This window comes from Asparagus officinalis, chromosome 8 (genome assembly GCF_001876935.1).
Source record: "Asparagus officinalis chromosome 8, Aspof.V1, whole genome shotgun sequence".
NCBI lineage: Eukaryota > Viridiplantae > Streptophyta > Magnoliopsida > Asparagales > Asparagaceae > Asparagus > Asparagus officinalis.
In genome coordinates, this window is record NC_033801.1 from 43,624,622 (window position 1) to 43,643,267 (window position 18,646).

General features: G+C 36.5%; 1 protein-coding gene across 4 annotated transcripts; it reads right to left on the minus strand.

The window, feature by feature from the left end:
• LOC109822474 (haloalkane dehalogenase) lies at positions 842-18,590 on the minus strand. 4 transcript variants are annotated; one of them, XM_020388672.1, is made up of 12 exons: positions 18,171-18,577; positions 16,972-17,047; positions 16,278-16,363; positions 15,360-15,453; positions 15,204-15,280; positions 14,915-15,042; positions 14,423-14,494; positions 13,233-13,303; positions 3,128-3,203; positions 1,369-1,512; positions 1,205-1,268; positions 842-1,127 (listed from the first exon to the last, which is right to left on the minus strand). In XM_020388672.1, exons 1-11 carry the CDS (start codon positions 18,453-18,455, stop codon positions 1,226-1,228), a joined length of 1,152 nt encoding a protein of 383 aa, XP_020244261.1. In that variant the 5' UTR covers positions 18,456-18,577; the 3' UTR covers positions 842-1,127; positions 1,205-1,225. The 4 variants fall into 4 exon arrangements, 3 of the variants coding, with proteins under 3 accessions (XP_020244261.1, XP_020244263.1, XP_020244262.1); XR_002242147.1 differs by lacking the exons at positions 842-1,127; positions 1,205-1,268; positions 1,369-1,512 and adding an exon at positions 7,181-7,319 and having other exon boundaries at positions 18,171-18,590; XM_020388674.1 differs by lacking the exons at positions 842-1,127; positions 1,205-1,268; positions 1,369-1,512 and adding an exon at positions 7,256-7,319 and having other exon boundaries at positions 18,171-18,590.

Sequence of the window (18,646 nt, forward strand, 5' to 3'; positions counted from 1 at the left end):
ATTGAATGAAGAAAATAGATTATTTTATTAAAGAGAGAAAGAAGAAGAGTATTTTGGGTATTTTTGTTTTATTATGAGATACAATATATATGTATGGCTGTGCTTTATATTTTTTGGTTTGAAGATAAATACAAATAGTATTTTAGGTTTATGAGTATAGATCGAAGTAAGTGAATTTAATAATAAATCAAGGTAAAACCCTGGGTTTATTAGTAAAAAACCCTCTTTTTTATTCAGACCAGAATTAATCTACAAAAGAATCAGTCTAATCTACAAATAATTAGCAAAAAAGTTATTAAAAAAAAAAGAAAGATAGATGTCAAGTATTGAGAATAACTTTACATCATGGGACACAGCAAGGAACATTCTCTTTTGGTAGTTTGAGCCTAAGATATGACACGACTTAATGTGGAAGCTTTCTAGAAATGAACTTGAGGACGTTGCTTCACCAAAGTAATGTCAATCATAATAACGATCATATATAATATAGTATAACATTAAATAGATGGAATTACGTGTTAAACAAGTCCATCTCCATCTAACAAGTGTGACGAGATATAGTAAAATCTCTGTTATCATCAAATAATCTAAATACCTTAAGAGCAAATCTAATCACAGATACAAATCCACTAAAATGATATAACAATAAATAATTATACACAACAAAATAACATATTATTCATCATGATGTACTAGCTATTTAGATTCATTATTCACAATATTGTTGACATGCTCCATCATCAAATTCTTCATACTTACTGTTTCTTCTTTGATAACATGAGCTACCCCAAATCATTTTCATGTTCCAACTCTTAATAGTCTCTAATAAGAAGACAATAAGAAAATAAAGATAGGAGGGAGAATAATCATTTTACATATAATAGGATATTTAGACATACAGATACAATCACTATGGATGAATTCCCTTTCCAAATTGCCACATCTAATTGGTTCAGAAATGTCTCAAAGATTTTATCCAACAACTAAATTCAATTCATTACAATTACCTCTATTTTTCTGCCAGCATTGACCTCCTTTTTCTTGACTTTTTACAAGTAAAATTTTATTAACAAGAAGCATCATGGGTTTGTTGCATGACTGCATCTTCACTTTAGCTTCCATTTATACTGAAACATTTGAATAGCTATTGAGAAGTATAAACTCAATAAAATGTGTAAAACTTTGCAGATATACTTCAACTAACCTGCTCATTTTGTAACTCGGCTTAGAGAAGGAAAAATCTTAGAGCTTCAACAACCTTCTCTGGCCTGTAAGAAAATTCATTATTGACCACGAATAAAAGAATGATTTGTTATTCTATAAGAAGGGAAATTAGTACATATTTTATGAAGTGAAGGAGAATGGTACCAGTCCTCTTGCGGCATATGACCAGCTCCCTCTATTGCCTCAAGTTTTATAGCAGCAGGGTTTCTCTTCTTAAACTCCTCGGCTTCTGATATACGCAAGTATTTGTCTGACAGGCCCCACGCTAGCAGCAAAGGTTTGTTCCAACTACAAAATTTACAAGGCAAAATAAGTTAACTCTGTTTTCTAGAGTAAGAGGCATTTTTCCTCTTACTATTGAGAATAGAATACGATATGTTAACAAATTGACATTGTAATCAACATCTAAGCTCATATAATCTAGTTAATTGTCATATGAACCATATGTACCCATGTGAAATGTAGGAAATCTATCAAAGTTAAGGCTAGCGGTGGAATTATACATGGAAAAAATAGATCTCATAAAGAGGCGCAGTCCAAGGATCTGAGGCTCCAAGCATTGTGGGGTCTGAGGAGTTAAAGTAGATCTCGTGAATGTAAATAAATCATTTAATGTTCTACCTATGTTGCACAGACACAACATGAAAAACACAATACAAACATGTGGATACACAAAATCTTATAATATAATGAATGCACCTCTATGTCTCTAATATGTAAACCATGAAAACTAAACATTATGACCTTGTGTGGATAGAAGAGCTAAAAATAATGAAGCAGTGAAATTTTACCGACAGAGTAAGAAGAAACCTTATCTCAAATTAAGAGTTATGGCGATTCTACCTAGGAGATATAATTATGACTGAAAAATCTTTCCAAAGGTAGGGTGATATCTGAATAGACATTTTCAAATAATATCAAGTGTCCTTGAACTGTTATACACTAGTTATTGTAACTATTTTGTTAGGTAAGAGTTAGCCTTAACTCTAGACTAACAATTCTTAACATGGATTATGATGTTGTTTTTCCTAGCACATGACTAAGAGCATAATTTTCGTTGTGTGCCAGCGTATGAAAACAAAAGTTATTCAATCTAAAGAAGTAGCAGAGAGGTAAGAAACACTTTCTACGGCATCACTAAGAAATATAGAGTAGTCCTAAGCCAAGGGTGCAGATGTGAAACCCCCCATGTTTAGTCCCACATCGGGAAAACCAAGAGAAATTTGATGGTTTAAATAGGGGGTCCAAGGAGCCAAGGGTAACATCAGCTAGTTCATTTTGGCAACGGTTTGAGCCAAACAACATGCTACACTCAGTGGGTCCCAAAGTTTACATCACGCGAATAGGCTCGCGCGCCCGGGGTGTGACAGTAGCAGCTGGCAAACAATGTAAGTTAGAATATATGAGGAACGAATAGTAGCATGTTCAACTGAAAAATCTCTTTTAGCCAGCAAAGTGAATAGTATTGTCAAGTCACAGGATCATATAACACCCCAAAATGAATGGTATGTGAGATATAAATCCTTCTAATTAACTCAAGAATTTACAATAACCAATATTTTTTTAGGAAAGAACCACAGAAAGTGTTCGTGGGAAAAAGAGTACTATGATTGCAGGCCCTCTGGATGACCTAAAGCAAGACATTATAATAACAACATGCATACACAATATGTACAATGAGAAGAAAAAGTATGTTTCTTCAATGATGAACAGAAGGATGTGTAACAAAACCAAATACACATGTTACAAACAAATGTTGGCTCTGTTGTATAAAGAGTATCAGTGTAGATAATTGACAACATGATGTGTTTTCATTTTTCTAAGACCTAATAGATATACTATACTAGGATATATCCGGCGACATTTTAGAAATTGTAGAAGAGAGAAAAACTTCAGAACTTACCTTTCAGATGAAAATCCAGTTTCTATTCGGCTCAATATGTCATTGATTTTTGCTTTCCTTGCTGTCTCAAGCAGTGCTGCAAAGGCATGTAGAGGCTGTTAATTTTGAAAAAGAACATCTCAATCTAAAAGGACATGCATAAAAGTTATTACTATTTCTTCTAGCCATACTTCTCCACATTGAAAGTTTTTGCTCCTTGTGTCAACTTTTCCCATCAATCTTTATGTTGAGAAGGATTCATGACAAGTTAAATTTGCAAAAGACTTTAATATTTGACATCAACCTTTTAGTCAATGACAGTTTCTTGGTGGAGAAAAGCATAGAAAAGGAGGTGTTTCAAAATTTAGGAGGCTAATTGGTGGTTAGAAAACTCCAGTAGTATTTTTTAATCACATCCCACCAAACTCAACCAAAATTCTTCTGAGCTAAATCTAAAAGGCAGAAGATATGATTTATATAGGAATTACATTCATCCTGAGGATGATATAAGTCAAATATTCAAGGAAAATGCTTTTCCAATTACTGATACAATTGTACATTTCTTAAGGTGCCAAGATACAGCAATTAAGTTACATAAGAGAAGCAGCTTAGAGACTGATTTTTATGGCCAAGATACAGCAATTAAGGTGCCAAGATACAGCAATTAAGTTACATAAGAGAAGCAGCTTAGAGACTGATTTTTATGGCTCACATCCAACAATTTAGTCAAGCAAACAAAGTAGCGACCAATTATTTAATCGATTCTATTCCTAATCTGAGTGCAGCAGAGTCAATTACAGTGGTAGAGTGATGGGGAACAACGCGAGGGCTTCAATCTGGAGGTGAGAAATCGGCGATGGCTTGGTGGAATGGTATTGGAATCCATCACGAACAACAAGAAAGTTACCGAGTTGAATAGTGCATGGGGTTAGTGTTCATCCAAGAACAACACTCCGCCTTTTAGGGTTTTAGGTTTTCTTTTGATATTTTTGAATGATGGTGATCTTTTGTTGAGAGGATAAATGTCCAAGATGTTTGAGGAGTGGATTTTGATTGAAGGATTTTATAATTGGAGGCCTAGGATAAAAGAAAGGGCCTCACACTCAAGGGCATCACACCCCGATACTTCACATGTTATAATTTTAGCACTTCACATGCTAACAAGGATTTCACATTTCAAAATTTTCTTTTCATTAATCATAGTCTATGTTATTGTGGGAAAAGTGACTTGATCCCATTGTGGATTAGTCCTTTTTATTATATAAATATAAATATAGTTCAAGATTACAAATGTACCCGATGTGGGACTAAAACACTTAATAAAGAAAATAGACACTAAATGTACTATCTACTCTAATACTCCCCTCAAGCTAGTGCAAAGATGTCAATCATGCCCAGCTTGTTACAAAGTGCATCAAACAATGACCGCGGCAAGGCTTTTGTAAGTATGTCAGCAATCTGATTAGTCGATCGAACATGTAGACTAACAATCTTCTTCAATAACATCATATCACGGATAAAATAACAGTGCACTTTGATATGTCTTGTCCGCTTATGATACACAGGATTGCTTGCATTGTAGATAGCTGCTTGATTGTCACAGTAGAGTGTCATGAGCTTTGAGAAAACAATGCCATCTCCTGCAATAGTGAGCAAACCCAAGTCATCTCGCATCCAGCATGAGCCATAGCTCTGCACTTAGCTTTGGCACTAGAAAAGGCAACAACTGTTTGTTTTTTACTACGCTAAGTAACCAAATTGCCTCCAACAAAAGTGCAATAACCACTAATTGAATGTCGATCAAGAGGATCACTTGCCTAGTCAGCATTAGAGTAGCCTACAATATTCAAATTGTTGGAAGTATGATAAAAGAGTCCTTTCCCTGGTGCCCCTTTTATGTATCGTAATACCCGACAAGCTGTAGACCAATGTAACTGATGTGCATTATGCATACATCGACTGAGAACTCTAACCACATAAGTGATATCGGGACGTGTAACCTTCAAGATAAACTTGCCAATCAATTTGCGGTAACCAGTATGATTAGAGAGAGCTTCCCCCAAATACAGATCAAATCTAATTTGAGAGTCCATACACGTACGAACTAGCTTGGAATTAAGCATGTCCATATCGTCAAGAAGATCGAGAAGATACTTCCTTTGAGATAGAGCTAGCCCCTTAGAGGACTGAGCAACCTCTATCCCAAGAAAGTATCGTAAAACTCCTAGATCTTTCACATCAAATGGGAACTAAGATATAACTTTAAATCTCGAATGACTTGATGATCATCTCCTGATATAACGATATCATCCATGTATATAGCAAAGGCAATAGTACTAGTGCTAAAATACTACAAAAAATGGAATGATACGATGCAGTACGCTTCAAGCCATAGTTACTAACCACCATACTAAATTTATCAAACCATGCACAAGGAGATTGCTTCAAACATAGATGGCCTTTTTAAGGCGACACACCTTTCCAGGCTCCTAAACTTTATATCCTGGTGGCTGAACCATATATACCTCTTCTTGCAAATCACCATGCAAGAAGATATTCTTGATATCTAGCTAAAAAGTGGCTAGTTTTTCACAACTGCAACAGATAATAAAATCCACACTAAATGCAAGCAAGCAATCGGAGAAAATGTCTCAAAGTAATCCACACCAAATGTTTGAGTATATCCTTTTGCAACTAAGCGAGCCTCTAATCGCTCCACTTAACCCGTCGGAAGAAATTTCACTACATACACCCATCGATAACCAACTGCAACTTTTCATGGTGGTAGAGTAGTAAGCTCCCAAGTTGCATTAGAATGCAATGCAGCAATTTCTACATCCATTACACTTTTCCACCCTGGATCTAAAAGACCTTCGCGAAAGGATGTAAGACTAGACACAGAGGATAATGATAAGGCAAAGGCAGCATAATAGGGTGATAAATGACAAAGGGAAACAAAGTTGTCAATGGTATTTTTCTGAGTACAAGAACGTTTACATTTTCGAAGGGCAATAGAAAGATCACAGTCATCAGACTCTTCAGGAACAGGAGCAAGATCTTCAGGCGAAGAGGTAGATTGGATAGTAGGTATAGTGATAGGCTATGTACTTTTATTTTTTGCCGCTAATAAACTTGTAGCGGTTTCAATGCCTGTGGTGGTTATGATGGTGATTCCTCAGAAATAACCGGTATAGGAAAGGTGCGTCTATAGGAGGAGACTCAGATGTGGAGGATGTAAAATAAGGAGTATCTTCAAAAATTGTAACATCAGCACAAATTAAGTATTTCTTAATTTCTGGATTCCAATATCAATAATCTTTTTGAGTTCTTGAGGATCCTAAGAAAACACATTTTATAGCCAGAGAATCTAATTTATCACGCCCTTTATCAAGAATTTAAACAAAGCAAAGACATCCAAAAACTTTAGGAGATATGTCAAAAACCTTTTTATTCTTATCATTACATAGCACAGATATAGGTGGTTGACCATTTAAAACAATTGAAGGCACACGTTTAATCAGAAACAAGCACTTGACACGACATCACTCCAGAAATGCTTTGGTACATGCATATGAAGTAATAATGTTCGTGTAATATCAAGAAGATGACGATTCTTACGCTCAGCAACACCATTTTGTTGTAATGTGTGAGCACAAGATGTCTGAAGAATAATGCATGTAAAAAACAACAATCTTGAAAAGCTTTTTGCATATATTCAGCAACATTATCAGAGCGCAAAATTTTCAAAGAACAACCAAATTGTCTTAATCTCTTGATGAAAAACTTTAAAAACTGATAAAATCTTAGAACGATCTCTAATAAAAAATAACCATGTCATACGAGAATAGTCATCAATAAATGTCACAAAATAAGAAAAATCTGAAAAAGATTTAACACGAGTAGGACCCCAAATATCCGTATGAATAATATCAAAGACTGAATTACATCTATTATTTTTCCTAGAAACAAAGGTAGTCCCATAATGCTTTCCTAGTTGGCACGACATACATTCTAATTTAGAGACAAACTTAGTAGAAAGAATGATAGAATGCAATGACCTAATAGATGCATGACCTAAATAATTATGCCACCGAAGAGCAGAAACATCTAAAGCAGTAGCTGTAATGTTACTGGATTATCCATCAGCACCGTGAAGATAGTACAACCCATCACGTTCATATCCCCCACCAATCATCTTCTTCGTGTGAAGATCCTGAAACGCACAAGATGAAGGAGAAAACGTTATGGAGCAGTTAAATGATTTTGTCAAACGGCTAACAGATATAAGATTAAAAGAAATATCTAGAATATAATTGATATTTGACAAAGTATGCGAAGGAGTAGATATGACTGTGCCGGTGCCAATGATACTGCGTGAGCGCCCATCAGCAAATAAAATAGAAGGTGAGGAATGAATTTGTAAAATCTATGCAAAATTTGTGGATCTACCCGTAAGATGTGAAGAGGCGCCAGAATCAATAATCCACAAAGTAGAAAGTGTACTAACAAGAGAAGTAATACTTGAGTGGGCTAAAGTGGTAACTTCTGAAGTAGATGCCGCATGCACCTTCTGAAATAGAGATTTATGCTCTGACCGACTTATGGAAACATGCTCATTAGCTAAAGATGGATGGGTAGCAGAAGATTCCTTTGCAACTGAGGTAGATAAGCCACCCCCATCACAGATATACGCCTTATGTAGAGATTGTGACCACTCTGGTTTGTAGCTCCCAACATGTTTTAACATAGTGATTTTTCCGCCTATAGTGAGTTAAAAACGTGAATCACTTCCTCGAACACGACCACATCCATCACGACCACTACGACCAGCATGCCCACCACGTCCTCGGGGAATAAATCCACCATGACCACAAGAAGACTGTGGAGATCTTATGGACGAGAAAAGTGCAGAAGTCTCAGCAACTGAGGGCTGGAGTGGGGTCTCCACAGCCTGAGAGAGGCAAGAGAATGCTCCACGAAGAGAGGGTAATCTGCATTCTGATGCTAAGAAGTGTCCTCGTAGTGGTTTCAAAGTCAAGTTCGAACCAGATAATAATTTGCAGACAAAGAGATCCTCTCGTTGTTTCTTCAAAGTCTAAATATCTATAGTCAGAGGATGATACTGGTTAAGGAGATCGTGCATCCCCTTTAGCCAACTATAATACTCCTCCAAACTCTTGTTTCCCTGCTGAATAGTAAAGAGCTCCTCATATGCATCAAATACTCGTGAAGCATTTTGTTTCATAAAATAAGTGTCCCGAATAGCTCCTCAGATCTCTTTAGCAGTATCTAGAAAATTAAAATGAGTGGATATGTGTGGCTCCATACTCCCCCAAAGTCAAGTCATAACAGTCGAGTTGTCGCGTTCCCAGTCTTCCTTAATCTTCTCAACAGAGATTTTCTCAGCATCCTTGTCAGTAGCAGTAGTAGAGGTAGCAACAGAAAGATCGGGTTTAGAGAACAGGATCAACTTTAACTTTTCCTTAGAACTCAGATAAACATAAACTAATTTCTCCTATATCAAATAGTTCTTTCCATTAAGTTTAGTGATGGTGATCTGCAAGTGATCACGATCCTCCTTAATAGTAGCCATAAGTAGTAGTTGGGATGTAAAAAGAAAAGGATAAATAATAATAGTAGTGTCAAAAAAAACTTTGTTGCATAAAAGAAATTATTTCAACTCACAACAATCATGATCATTGTCGAAGAGGATGAAGAGCAGGGGGTCTGGAAGTACTCAGCAGTGTTTTAAATATCGGCGATATATCGGGTATTATCGGCGATATATCGGATTTTTGGGCTGGCCGCGAGGATAACGTGAAATTGTAATCGGTTATCGTTTTTGGCACATTATCGGCGATAAACCGCCGATAAAGGAGATTATCGCCCGATAACTCTGTGATTTTTATCGGGTTTATCGGCTAAGAGCAGCACTGGGTTTTTGAGTTTGAGATGTGAAACCCGACCCGACCCGACTTCGCAATGAAAAGAAAAGGTAAGCCCTAACCACGACTTCGTCTCTGAAAACCCAAGACTTCCTCTCTGGCGGCTGTTCTTCCCCTCTCGCCTTCGTCAATCTCCACTCTCCAGTGAGCAGCGACTTCGTGAATCTCCAGCGAGCAGCCAACCACGACTTCGTGAATCTCCAGCGAGCAGCGAGTCAGCGACTTCGTGAATCTCCAGCGAGCAGCGACTTCGTGAATCCTCCTCTCTCGCGTCGACTTCGTGAATCTCCGGCGAACCCTAAACTGCCTCTCTCGCCTTCGCGAATTCCAGAGAACCTCGCCTCTTCACGCTCGCCTCGACTTCGAACAGGTATCATTCATCTCTTCTCACCTTCGAAGTTCATTTTCGTTCACTTCTGGCCTTCGTCTCTCTCTCTGCTGCTGTTTCCTAAGTTTAATTTTGTCGTTCTCTTCTAGCCTTCGTCTCTGGCTGTGGTTTTCTATTTTTTAAGTTGATTTTTGATTTGAACAGATATTATCTACTTGTGAGGACTGACTGACTGTTGACTGTTGAATTATCTACTCAAATAGGAATTTTTTTTCTTTTTAATCTTATAGAATTTCTGTTGTGAGACTTCTCAGACTTGTATTACTGATTTACTGGGATTAATTGTGGAGACTGCAAATCTGTAATTAATTGTTGTGGGATTAATTGTTGTGAGACTGTAAATCTATAATTAATTGTTGTGAGATTGTAATCTGTTGTGAGACTTATTGTTTATAGAAAATATCTCTTAATTAATTTTAAGAAATTACTTTATAAGCAAATTTAATTGTAATTTCAATTAATTTTGAGCAATTGGTTTTTACTTGAGCAATTAATTTTGAGTATTGTTGTGAGACTTATTCTGTTGTGAGACTTGTTTGTTGTTTATAGAATAATTGCAATTAATTTTAAGAAAATACTTGTGAGACTGTATAAGAAAATTTAGTTGTAATTACAATTAATTTACAACTTAAATAAATATACAACTTGGATTTGCAAATAGTTTACAATTGCTATTTTAAGTTGTCTTCCTCAGTTGCTTACTTCATTCCTTAAAATCTTGATGTCATTTTGATCTCAAGTCTGCAACAAAATAGAACAAGTCAGTGTTAGGCATAAAATTTTATGACGTGGTGAAATAAATAAAATAAATATACAATTGTGTAATTGTGTTGCTATTTTATTTTCAAACTTGTGTTTATGGTTTACTATCTCATGTTGACAGGAGAATGTCTTCTGAAGGCCAAGCATCTAATAAACCACCAAAGCCAGCCGGTAAAGATTCTTGTTGGGCATATGCTGAGCGGGTTGGTAATGATGCTTTAAAGGTTCGGTGCAAGTTTTGTGGGCAGTCTATGTGTGGAGGCATAAGCCGGTTCAAACAACACTTGGCTGGAATCAAAGGGAATTGTTTGCCGTGTGAGAAGGTCCCCGAAGATGTGAAGAAAAAAGTAAATGAAATCATTGATAGTGCCAAGAAGAATAAGGGTGCAAAGGAGTTGAAAATGCAGAATTTACTCGATGACGTTCATATAGGGGAGGAAGAGGGATATGAAGGGAGTGTGACCGCATCTACTCAGAGTCAGAGAAGCTCATCATCCTCCTCCTTCAAGACGAAAGGGCCAATGGACGCTTTTGCGAGCCGCTCTCATGAGGAGTCGGCTGAACTAGTATTAAAAATGAAACAACCAGTGATGGACAACAAGTATAGGAAGAAGGCAAGAGATGATGTGAACAGGTACATTGGGAGATGGTTCTATGAAGCCGGCATCCCTTTTAATACCGCAAGTATTCCTTCTTTCATACAAATGGTGCAGGCTATTGGAAAGTTTGGAGCCTTCTTGGATGCTCCGACACCATATGAATTGAGGGAGACTATTCTGCAGAGAGAGGTGGATGAGACAAGGGAGATCATTGAAAAATTTAAGAAGAGTTGCGCACTTAACGGGTGCTCCATACTGCTTGGAGTGATAGGAAAATGAGAAGTATTATGAATATAGTTGTGCATTCAGATGGAGGAACAACATTTTTGGGTTCATGTGATGCATCGGACGACAAGCATAATGCGAATTATATATGCAACTATGTGGAGAAAGCAATTGAAGAGTTGGGGGCACAGAATGTTGTGCAAATTGTCACAGATGGAGCTTCAAATAACATGGCAGCCGCAAAAAGCTTAGCAATTAAGAAGCCAAATATATTTTGGACAACTTGTGCGGCACACACTATTAATTTGATGTTAGCCGATATAGCCAAAATAAGACCTATTCGGAGTGCAATTGCAATGGGAAGAACTGTATCGGTGTACATCTATAGCCACACGAGATCTCTTCATGTGATGAGAGAATTTGCACGGGGGGACCTTGTTAGACCCGGGGTGACACGATTTGCCACAGCTTTCCTTGCTTTGGAATCATTGAGAGATAAAAAGAAAGTGTTGAAGCAAATGTTTGTCTCTAATGAATGGATGGAATGCGAGCTTGAGGGAATGGATAATATTCCAACATTTAGCTCCGATGAAGATTAATTTAGTTATCTTTGCTTTTGCAGCTTTGCTTTCTTTTGGATTTGCTATTTGAATGTTTAGAATTATGAACTATTTGTTGTTTTTGGAACTTGGGTGATTGTTGATTAGCTTTTGTTCATGATGTTATCTTATCCTTTGCTTGTTTGTTATTACATTTTGACTAACATTATACATGCCTAGATGGTTCTTTATTCGTGATGTTATCTTATCCTTTGCTTGTTTATTATTCCATTTTGACTAACATTATATTTTTTTTTCAAGGCTATGCAATTGAATGGTTTCATCGTGCGGTCGAGATGCAAGTTTCTCTTTCAACAATTGGTTAGTGATTCTAAACATGGTTATTTACATTTTGGTATGTTTATATTTTATTAAGCATGGTTAGATTACATTTTTAGTTATTATATTATATATATACATCATCCACTATATCACTCCGATAAATACTACTTATCCCCGATATATCCCCGATTTCCGCTATCCGATAAGGATTTTGACCGTCCGATAAATCCCCGATAACCGATATTTAAAACCTTGGTACTCAGGCATCAACATGATAGCAAGGGTCTAGGAGTACGTCGTTGATGGAGTAGCGATGATTAGATCTGAATTATCATCATGATCTATGCGATGTCGTCAAGATTCTGTGATGTGGAGGTGATTAACTGTAGAAGAGATGAAGACCTAGACGAGACAATACCGAGGCACTATTCACGCAATGAACAGTATCAATGTTACTGTTCATGTGATGAACGAATATCGAGCCTATTGTTCACGTGATGAACAGTTCAGGGTGAGAGAGGTTAGGAGTTGATTGGGGTTAAGCTTGGAGAGATGGATGAGGACAATTTAAGAAGGAGAGATAGAAATTAGGATTTGAGATGAAAATTAGGGTTTGAGGAGAAATTAGGGTTTGAGATGGCAATTAGGGTTTGAGGATTAGGATCTGAGCAGGGGATTAGGGTTTCAGGAGGGAATTAGAAAGTTAGGATTTTCATAACATGCTCTGATACCATGTTCTTGTGGAAAAAGTGACTTGATCCCCATCGTGGATCAGTCCTCTTTATTATATAGATAGATAAATAGTTTAAGATTACAAGCGTACTCGATGTGAGACTAAAGCACTTAATAAAGAAAATAGATACTAAAAGTACTCTCTACTCTAATAGTCTAATTACTCATGGAGGATTACAACTTTATTTATAGAGAAAAACTAAACCTAAAAAGCAAATCAAATCCTAACCAAATCCTAATAAAAAGAAAGCAAAAATAAAATCTCTAACAAAATAAATCTCAAAGATCCTAACAAACCTAAATCTAATCCTAAGGAGATCTTTACCTGAAATTGGAGATTACATTAAATATTACAAAAATAACAAAGATACCAATAAATCTCAAAAATTCTTGATCAACAGCTAACAATCGTCCTGCATCATATAGGTTTTAGTATCTTAGGGTATATTATTTATACCCTCAACCCTCATTACACCTTTAGAATTTTGATATAGGATGAGATAACACTAGACAAGTATTTCAATGTAATGTGCTAGTACTGTAGATGATTGTGCATTAAAAATTGACTCAAAGAAATTATGGTAGAGCACAGACCAAATCCAGGGCCACTACTTGCCAGGTATGGCAATCGATATACATCAGCCTTTTCAGTCTTCAACACATATCTGCCAAAAGAGCAGGTAAACAGTTCAGCAGATATTTAAAGGAGTAAAAAATAAAACTTAGTTGAATGTTCAAAAATCTGTAACATTAAATCATACTAATATTTGTCTGGTGGAGAAGTTCAGGCACACACTTCCAGCAGAAATTTAATGAACAAAAACAACAAAGGAACAAAGCCTTCATCCAGAATTTTAAGGGTCAGACAGAAATCTAATGAGATAACCCAAAAATTGAACATTAAGCATCCAATATCATAAATATTATCTGTTTGATAAAAAAGCTGATGAACTTTTTTCCAAAATAAATATCACAAGTTGAGGAATACATCCATTCAGTTTTAACTGGTTTGTTATAACACTGGGAGGTTGTGACTCGGTCCTCATATTAGGAGAGAGGGAGAGGGAGAGGATTAAAATACATCATAGGTCATTATCTGCACTTAGTATACTGAAAAGTTTAAAGAAACTGATACATGCATTGAGGATGAAGGTATAAGTATACATTTATGGGTTTATATAACTAAAACTCTTTAATCTCCCCTATAATAATTTCAAATATCAACTCACATGGGTTACAAGTTCAATAGAAAAGAGTTGTTATTCCAATTAATATTTGTATATTTTCAGGGACTCATGTAGATTTGGTAGAACTCAGACAAACTTAAGCATACAGGAAAATAAAAGTTTGTTATTTATGTAAAACAGGGATACACAAACACGAGCTTGTAAAACATAGACTATCCTAGCATTTCTAACTTTATTTTGGGATAAGCACTCCCAGGCATGTGTCTTCATGTGATTATGCCACATTGTTAATAAAAAAAAGTTAAATCTTAGAAATTGGTTTCCACCAATATAAAAACTAAATGATGAATCAGTCATTTTCTTACACTAGTAATTACCAATTTCAGCACTTCAGTTAACTTATTACACTATATGGCAACCAAGTCACACGACTCACACCTGAACTTGTTAAAATTAATAACAGTTGATGTCTGAACAGGAAAGGGATAGGTTAATTTAAGTTGTAATATGTAATATGATGAAGCATTGTGATATTTGAGCTGTATAGCAGTACTGAAACCTAACCTGAACATCTATGAAAAAATTTAGGATACGTACGCGCTACCTGCTTCAATGAAACGCTCAGCCATAATAGCATTTTGGCTTGTGAATTCACCAAACAGTGGAATTCTGAAACAAAAAGGACATGGGCATCCATAAAAGTCAATAAGGTAATATATGGAAGACTAACATACCACACAACTTAAAACATAATGTAAAGATTACACTAAGTCATCATGCTATTTAACCATTCAATTTTTTGACCTGTAAGAATGTATGACATAACATACCACACAACTTAAAACATAATGTAAAGATTACACTAAGTCATCATGCTATTTAACCATTCAACTTTTGACCTGTAAGGATGTATGACATAGATTCTACAAGACTATTACTAGTACTACTGTTGATAGGTTGTCTATTGTGACACACAAATACACACACATATATATGAAATGATAAATTAAAGAAACAAACAAAATGAATTTGGTTTAATTAAATTATTCTAATGAACTCATTTTCAGATATCATTAGAGGACAGCTGACCTTAGCTTCTGAAATAATCCAGGGAGCGAGGATGACACAGACAATGGACTATTAAGAATCACAAGCTTAGAAATCTTGTCTGAATTCTTTAAAGCCCATGTCAGTCCATAAGAACCCACAAGATATCCCTATATCATGAGAATGAAAGAGAACACTGTCACATGACATCATTTCTTATGTAACACTGTAAGTATGTCATAATAAGAATGAACAAATTTATGTGAACGAAAATTAGCATCAAATTTCTAAGAAGTAGAAATAACAATTTAGCAAGGTGGTACTTGAGAACCTGAGTCACTAGAATGAATGGAGATTTGATATTCAGAACATCTAGAAGCTTGCCAAATTCTACATGAAATTCCTCTTCTACAACAAAAAAAAATTAAGAAAATTAATAAATACCTAAAAATAGATAAACAAGGTAATGATGTCAAACCTAACAAACCTTCATATGAGAATCCATATCCTGGTTGAGGTTTATCGCTAAAACCGAATCCAATCCAATCAGGTGCAATACAGTGAAAGCCAGCATCTGACATCTGTTCAATGCAAAAACTGCTCAAGATACAAGAAGACTCCGAAAATGCACAACTGAAGTACATATATTTTTACAAATTTCATGGATCACGATCTGTCATGCCAAATAGAAGGGAGATGGGACCTATCTACATGACCTGTATATTTATAAAATTGGGGTCACATATAGGCAGAAAATCGTGAAGTGTGAAATGTAGTGACCATAATTTTGTCATGTAGTGACCACAGATTGTGTCGCTAGCTTATTGCTGAAAGTTGATTTAGAATAAAGAATGAGGTAGAGATTTGTTCATTTAACTTGCCTTCAAAGATGAAGCCAAGGAAACAAATAAGAAATATCACTTGATTATCATAAACCGTAGGTAAGAGTCAAATGGCAGTTTTCATGGTCAGTTTTTCAAATCAAGTTAAGCACCATGATAGATCCAAAGCACAAGTTTATATCAGATAAATAATGATGTCCCTGGAGAGGGGTAACAGTGAAGTTGACGTTCAAGAACAAATTGGTTGGTGTCCAATCTAGCTATGAGCAGAGTACAACACATGGTCAAGATTTTTCAGATTATGCCAAGTATTCTCAAGGTTTGATCCAGGGAACCGGAGGAGTTATCGACGACCCTCAAAATTCTTGGTGGGACCAATACAAGCTCAACCTACAAATTCCATAAGGGAAAGAACAGTAAATTGCACTTTGAATCGTTGTAGTTGACTCTTTATTATGGTGTCTTCTTCTTCGCTGGTGCTCCTGATATATTCATACAGTAGTTTTGAAGACGCGCCTTATCTACATACTGTGATTAATTAAGAAAAGGGCCACTATGCAAACCTGAGACATAAGTACTCGATAGCTATATGATTGAGTTGGAGCTCCATGAATAAATACGATGGTTTCCCTTTGACTGTCCAATGACCCTGAAACACCCCGACAGATGGGCATATAAGATGCAGTAAAGAGGATAGCAAATGCATTCACTAATCAAATATTGTTATTAGAAAAATTCACCATATTGAACTTATGTGCTCATCTGGACACTGAATTATCTCAAAGTTTTTCTACTTTTTCATTTGGACTAGACAATTAAACTGCTGGCTTACATAAATTCAAAAACGAAATCCCAACTGCTAGTAAAAAATTGCAAAATCAAGATCGAATGGTTTGTTCTCAGAACAAACTCCCAGGTTTTTTTTTTATGACAGTGAAACTCATGGCAAGATTGCATAAGCATGTTAATTATGTACAGATCTATGATGCAATCTCATATAAAGTAAACAGAAGAGAAACCAATCTAAGTGTAAAGTCATTTAGATGATGACACAAGGAAGAACTGATGTTTTACATATGCCCATGTAAATGGTTTAGATAAAAGGCACTAATAGCAATGCTAAAATTAAATGTTTGTCCTATAAAAAAAATATAATAAGTCAAAAAAGAAAACTTAGATCTTAGGATCATGATGTGCTTAAGGCTTTATTACTCATGCAAAGTAATCAGTTTTTGCATGTCACGGACAACAAATTACCTGTTTCTCTCACAAACCAACGAAGTCTTCCAGATTTGACATAAGAGCCATAATCCTTGCCCTTGTCTTCAATCCTCTATGCATGTAACATCAACATAGCAATAATCGATAAAATAATAAGAGGTCACCTCATATATCATCTAACACAGTAAAGTTTCAGACAAGGAAAATGTAAGCAGACATATATAAAGTATTAACAAAATAGAACCAAATGCAACATTTTGAATGACTCCATTTTTCTTATCAGATTATGAAGAATATGACTCTTCCCCCCATATATTAATCATTAATATGTATTATTTCCGACTAACTAAAAAAAATCGTAAGACCTCCAATTTTAGGAAAACTATTCAGTGAGTTGTCGACTGCTTAGATGGTGCGCCAATGGGGGAAGAAGCATTGTATCATTATATTAATCCTCGCACTAATCCAAAGATAGACAATCTTTTGTCCACCAGCCATGCGAAGGATATCGATCATCAGATAGTCTCTCGGCCAATCAGCCAACAACATTATTACACAAAAACCTGTAAATGTGTTTACGTTACCTCCTTTTATCCTTTCCGCTTTAATTATTGTGCACGCAGACCGGAAAGGAGAGGGGCTGTATGCAATCACCATCAGCCAATAACATTATTACATAAGAATTACAAATGTGCCGAAGTTAGCTCTTTTCATCCTTGCTGGTGTAATTCATGCGCGGATGTGTAATAGGGAGCGGCAAGGAGTTGTATTCACGTGCAGATGTTCTGAGTTTTCTAAAATTGTCTCAGAACAAAATGGAGAGACTAGTAACCACCCAGCTAAACATATGAAGTGAGACATGATTAAATAATAGTTCATTGTATTCAATTCAAAGATAGTTTCTGTAAGCACAGAGCATTGAGAGAAGCTGACAATTACTCTCATCATACTGGAGGTAAATACGCACAAGTACGTGGGTAAGCGATGTGGCTCCCCGGCACCCGAGCAATGCGGGACTAAATAAAGGAATAGGATATTCCCATACTCAACAAGTTTTTGTGATAGTTTTGTGCAAGACTGAAGTAGCTCATGCAAGTTTCTGTGAAGTCCACCCCTAACTAAATCCGCATCGCGGGAATCGCAAGACGATTGATTTTAAAACCGATTAGAAACGGAAATCAAAACAAACAAACAAATAAATCGATCAAGATTTGAGGAAAGGAGAGGTTTAATACGTAGAGCATTTGGCCAACATTTCCATCCTCCGCAGGAGATTCGGGAAGCTGTATAGCGCTCCGACTCGACGGGTTGTCGGTAACGAAGCCAAACGGGTTGAACGAAGGCTTGTCCTCCTCCCCCGCTCCACCGTCACTGCTGCTGCTGCTGACAACCACCGCTCCTCTCCTTCTCCCTGCTGACAACCCCCCGATATTTGGGCGCAGGCTTTTTCCGCTGAAGCTACCGGCAGGGATGGGAACTTTGAGAGAGGGAGAAGAGAGGAGGAGGGTGGAAGGGGCCATGGATTCTGTGGTGTGGGTGAGAGAGAGAGAGAGAGAGAGGATCTGGGGGTGAGGGAGGAATCAATTAAAATATGGATATTTGCGGCAGGCAACAGCGACCGTGGGGTACCCCAGTTGAGCGGTGGTGAATAACTTGACAGAACGCGTGAATATTCGGGCCACAAGGAGAATGCTTTTATGCAAACAAAATC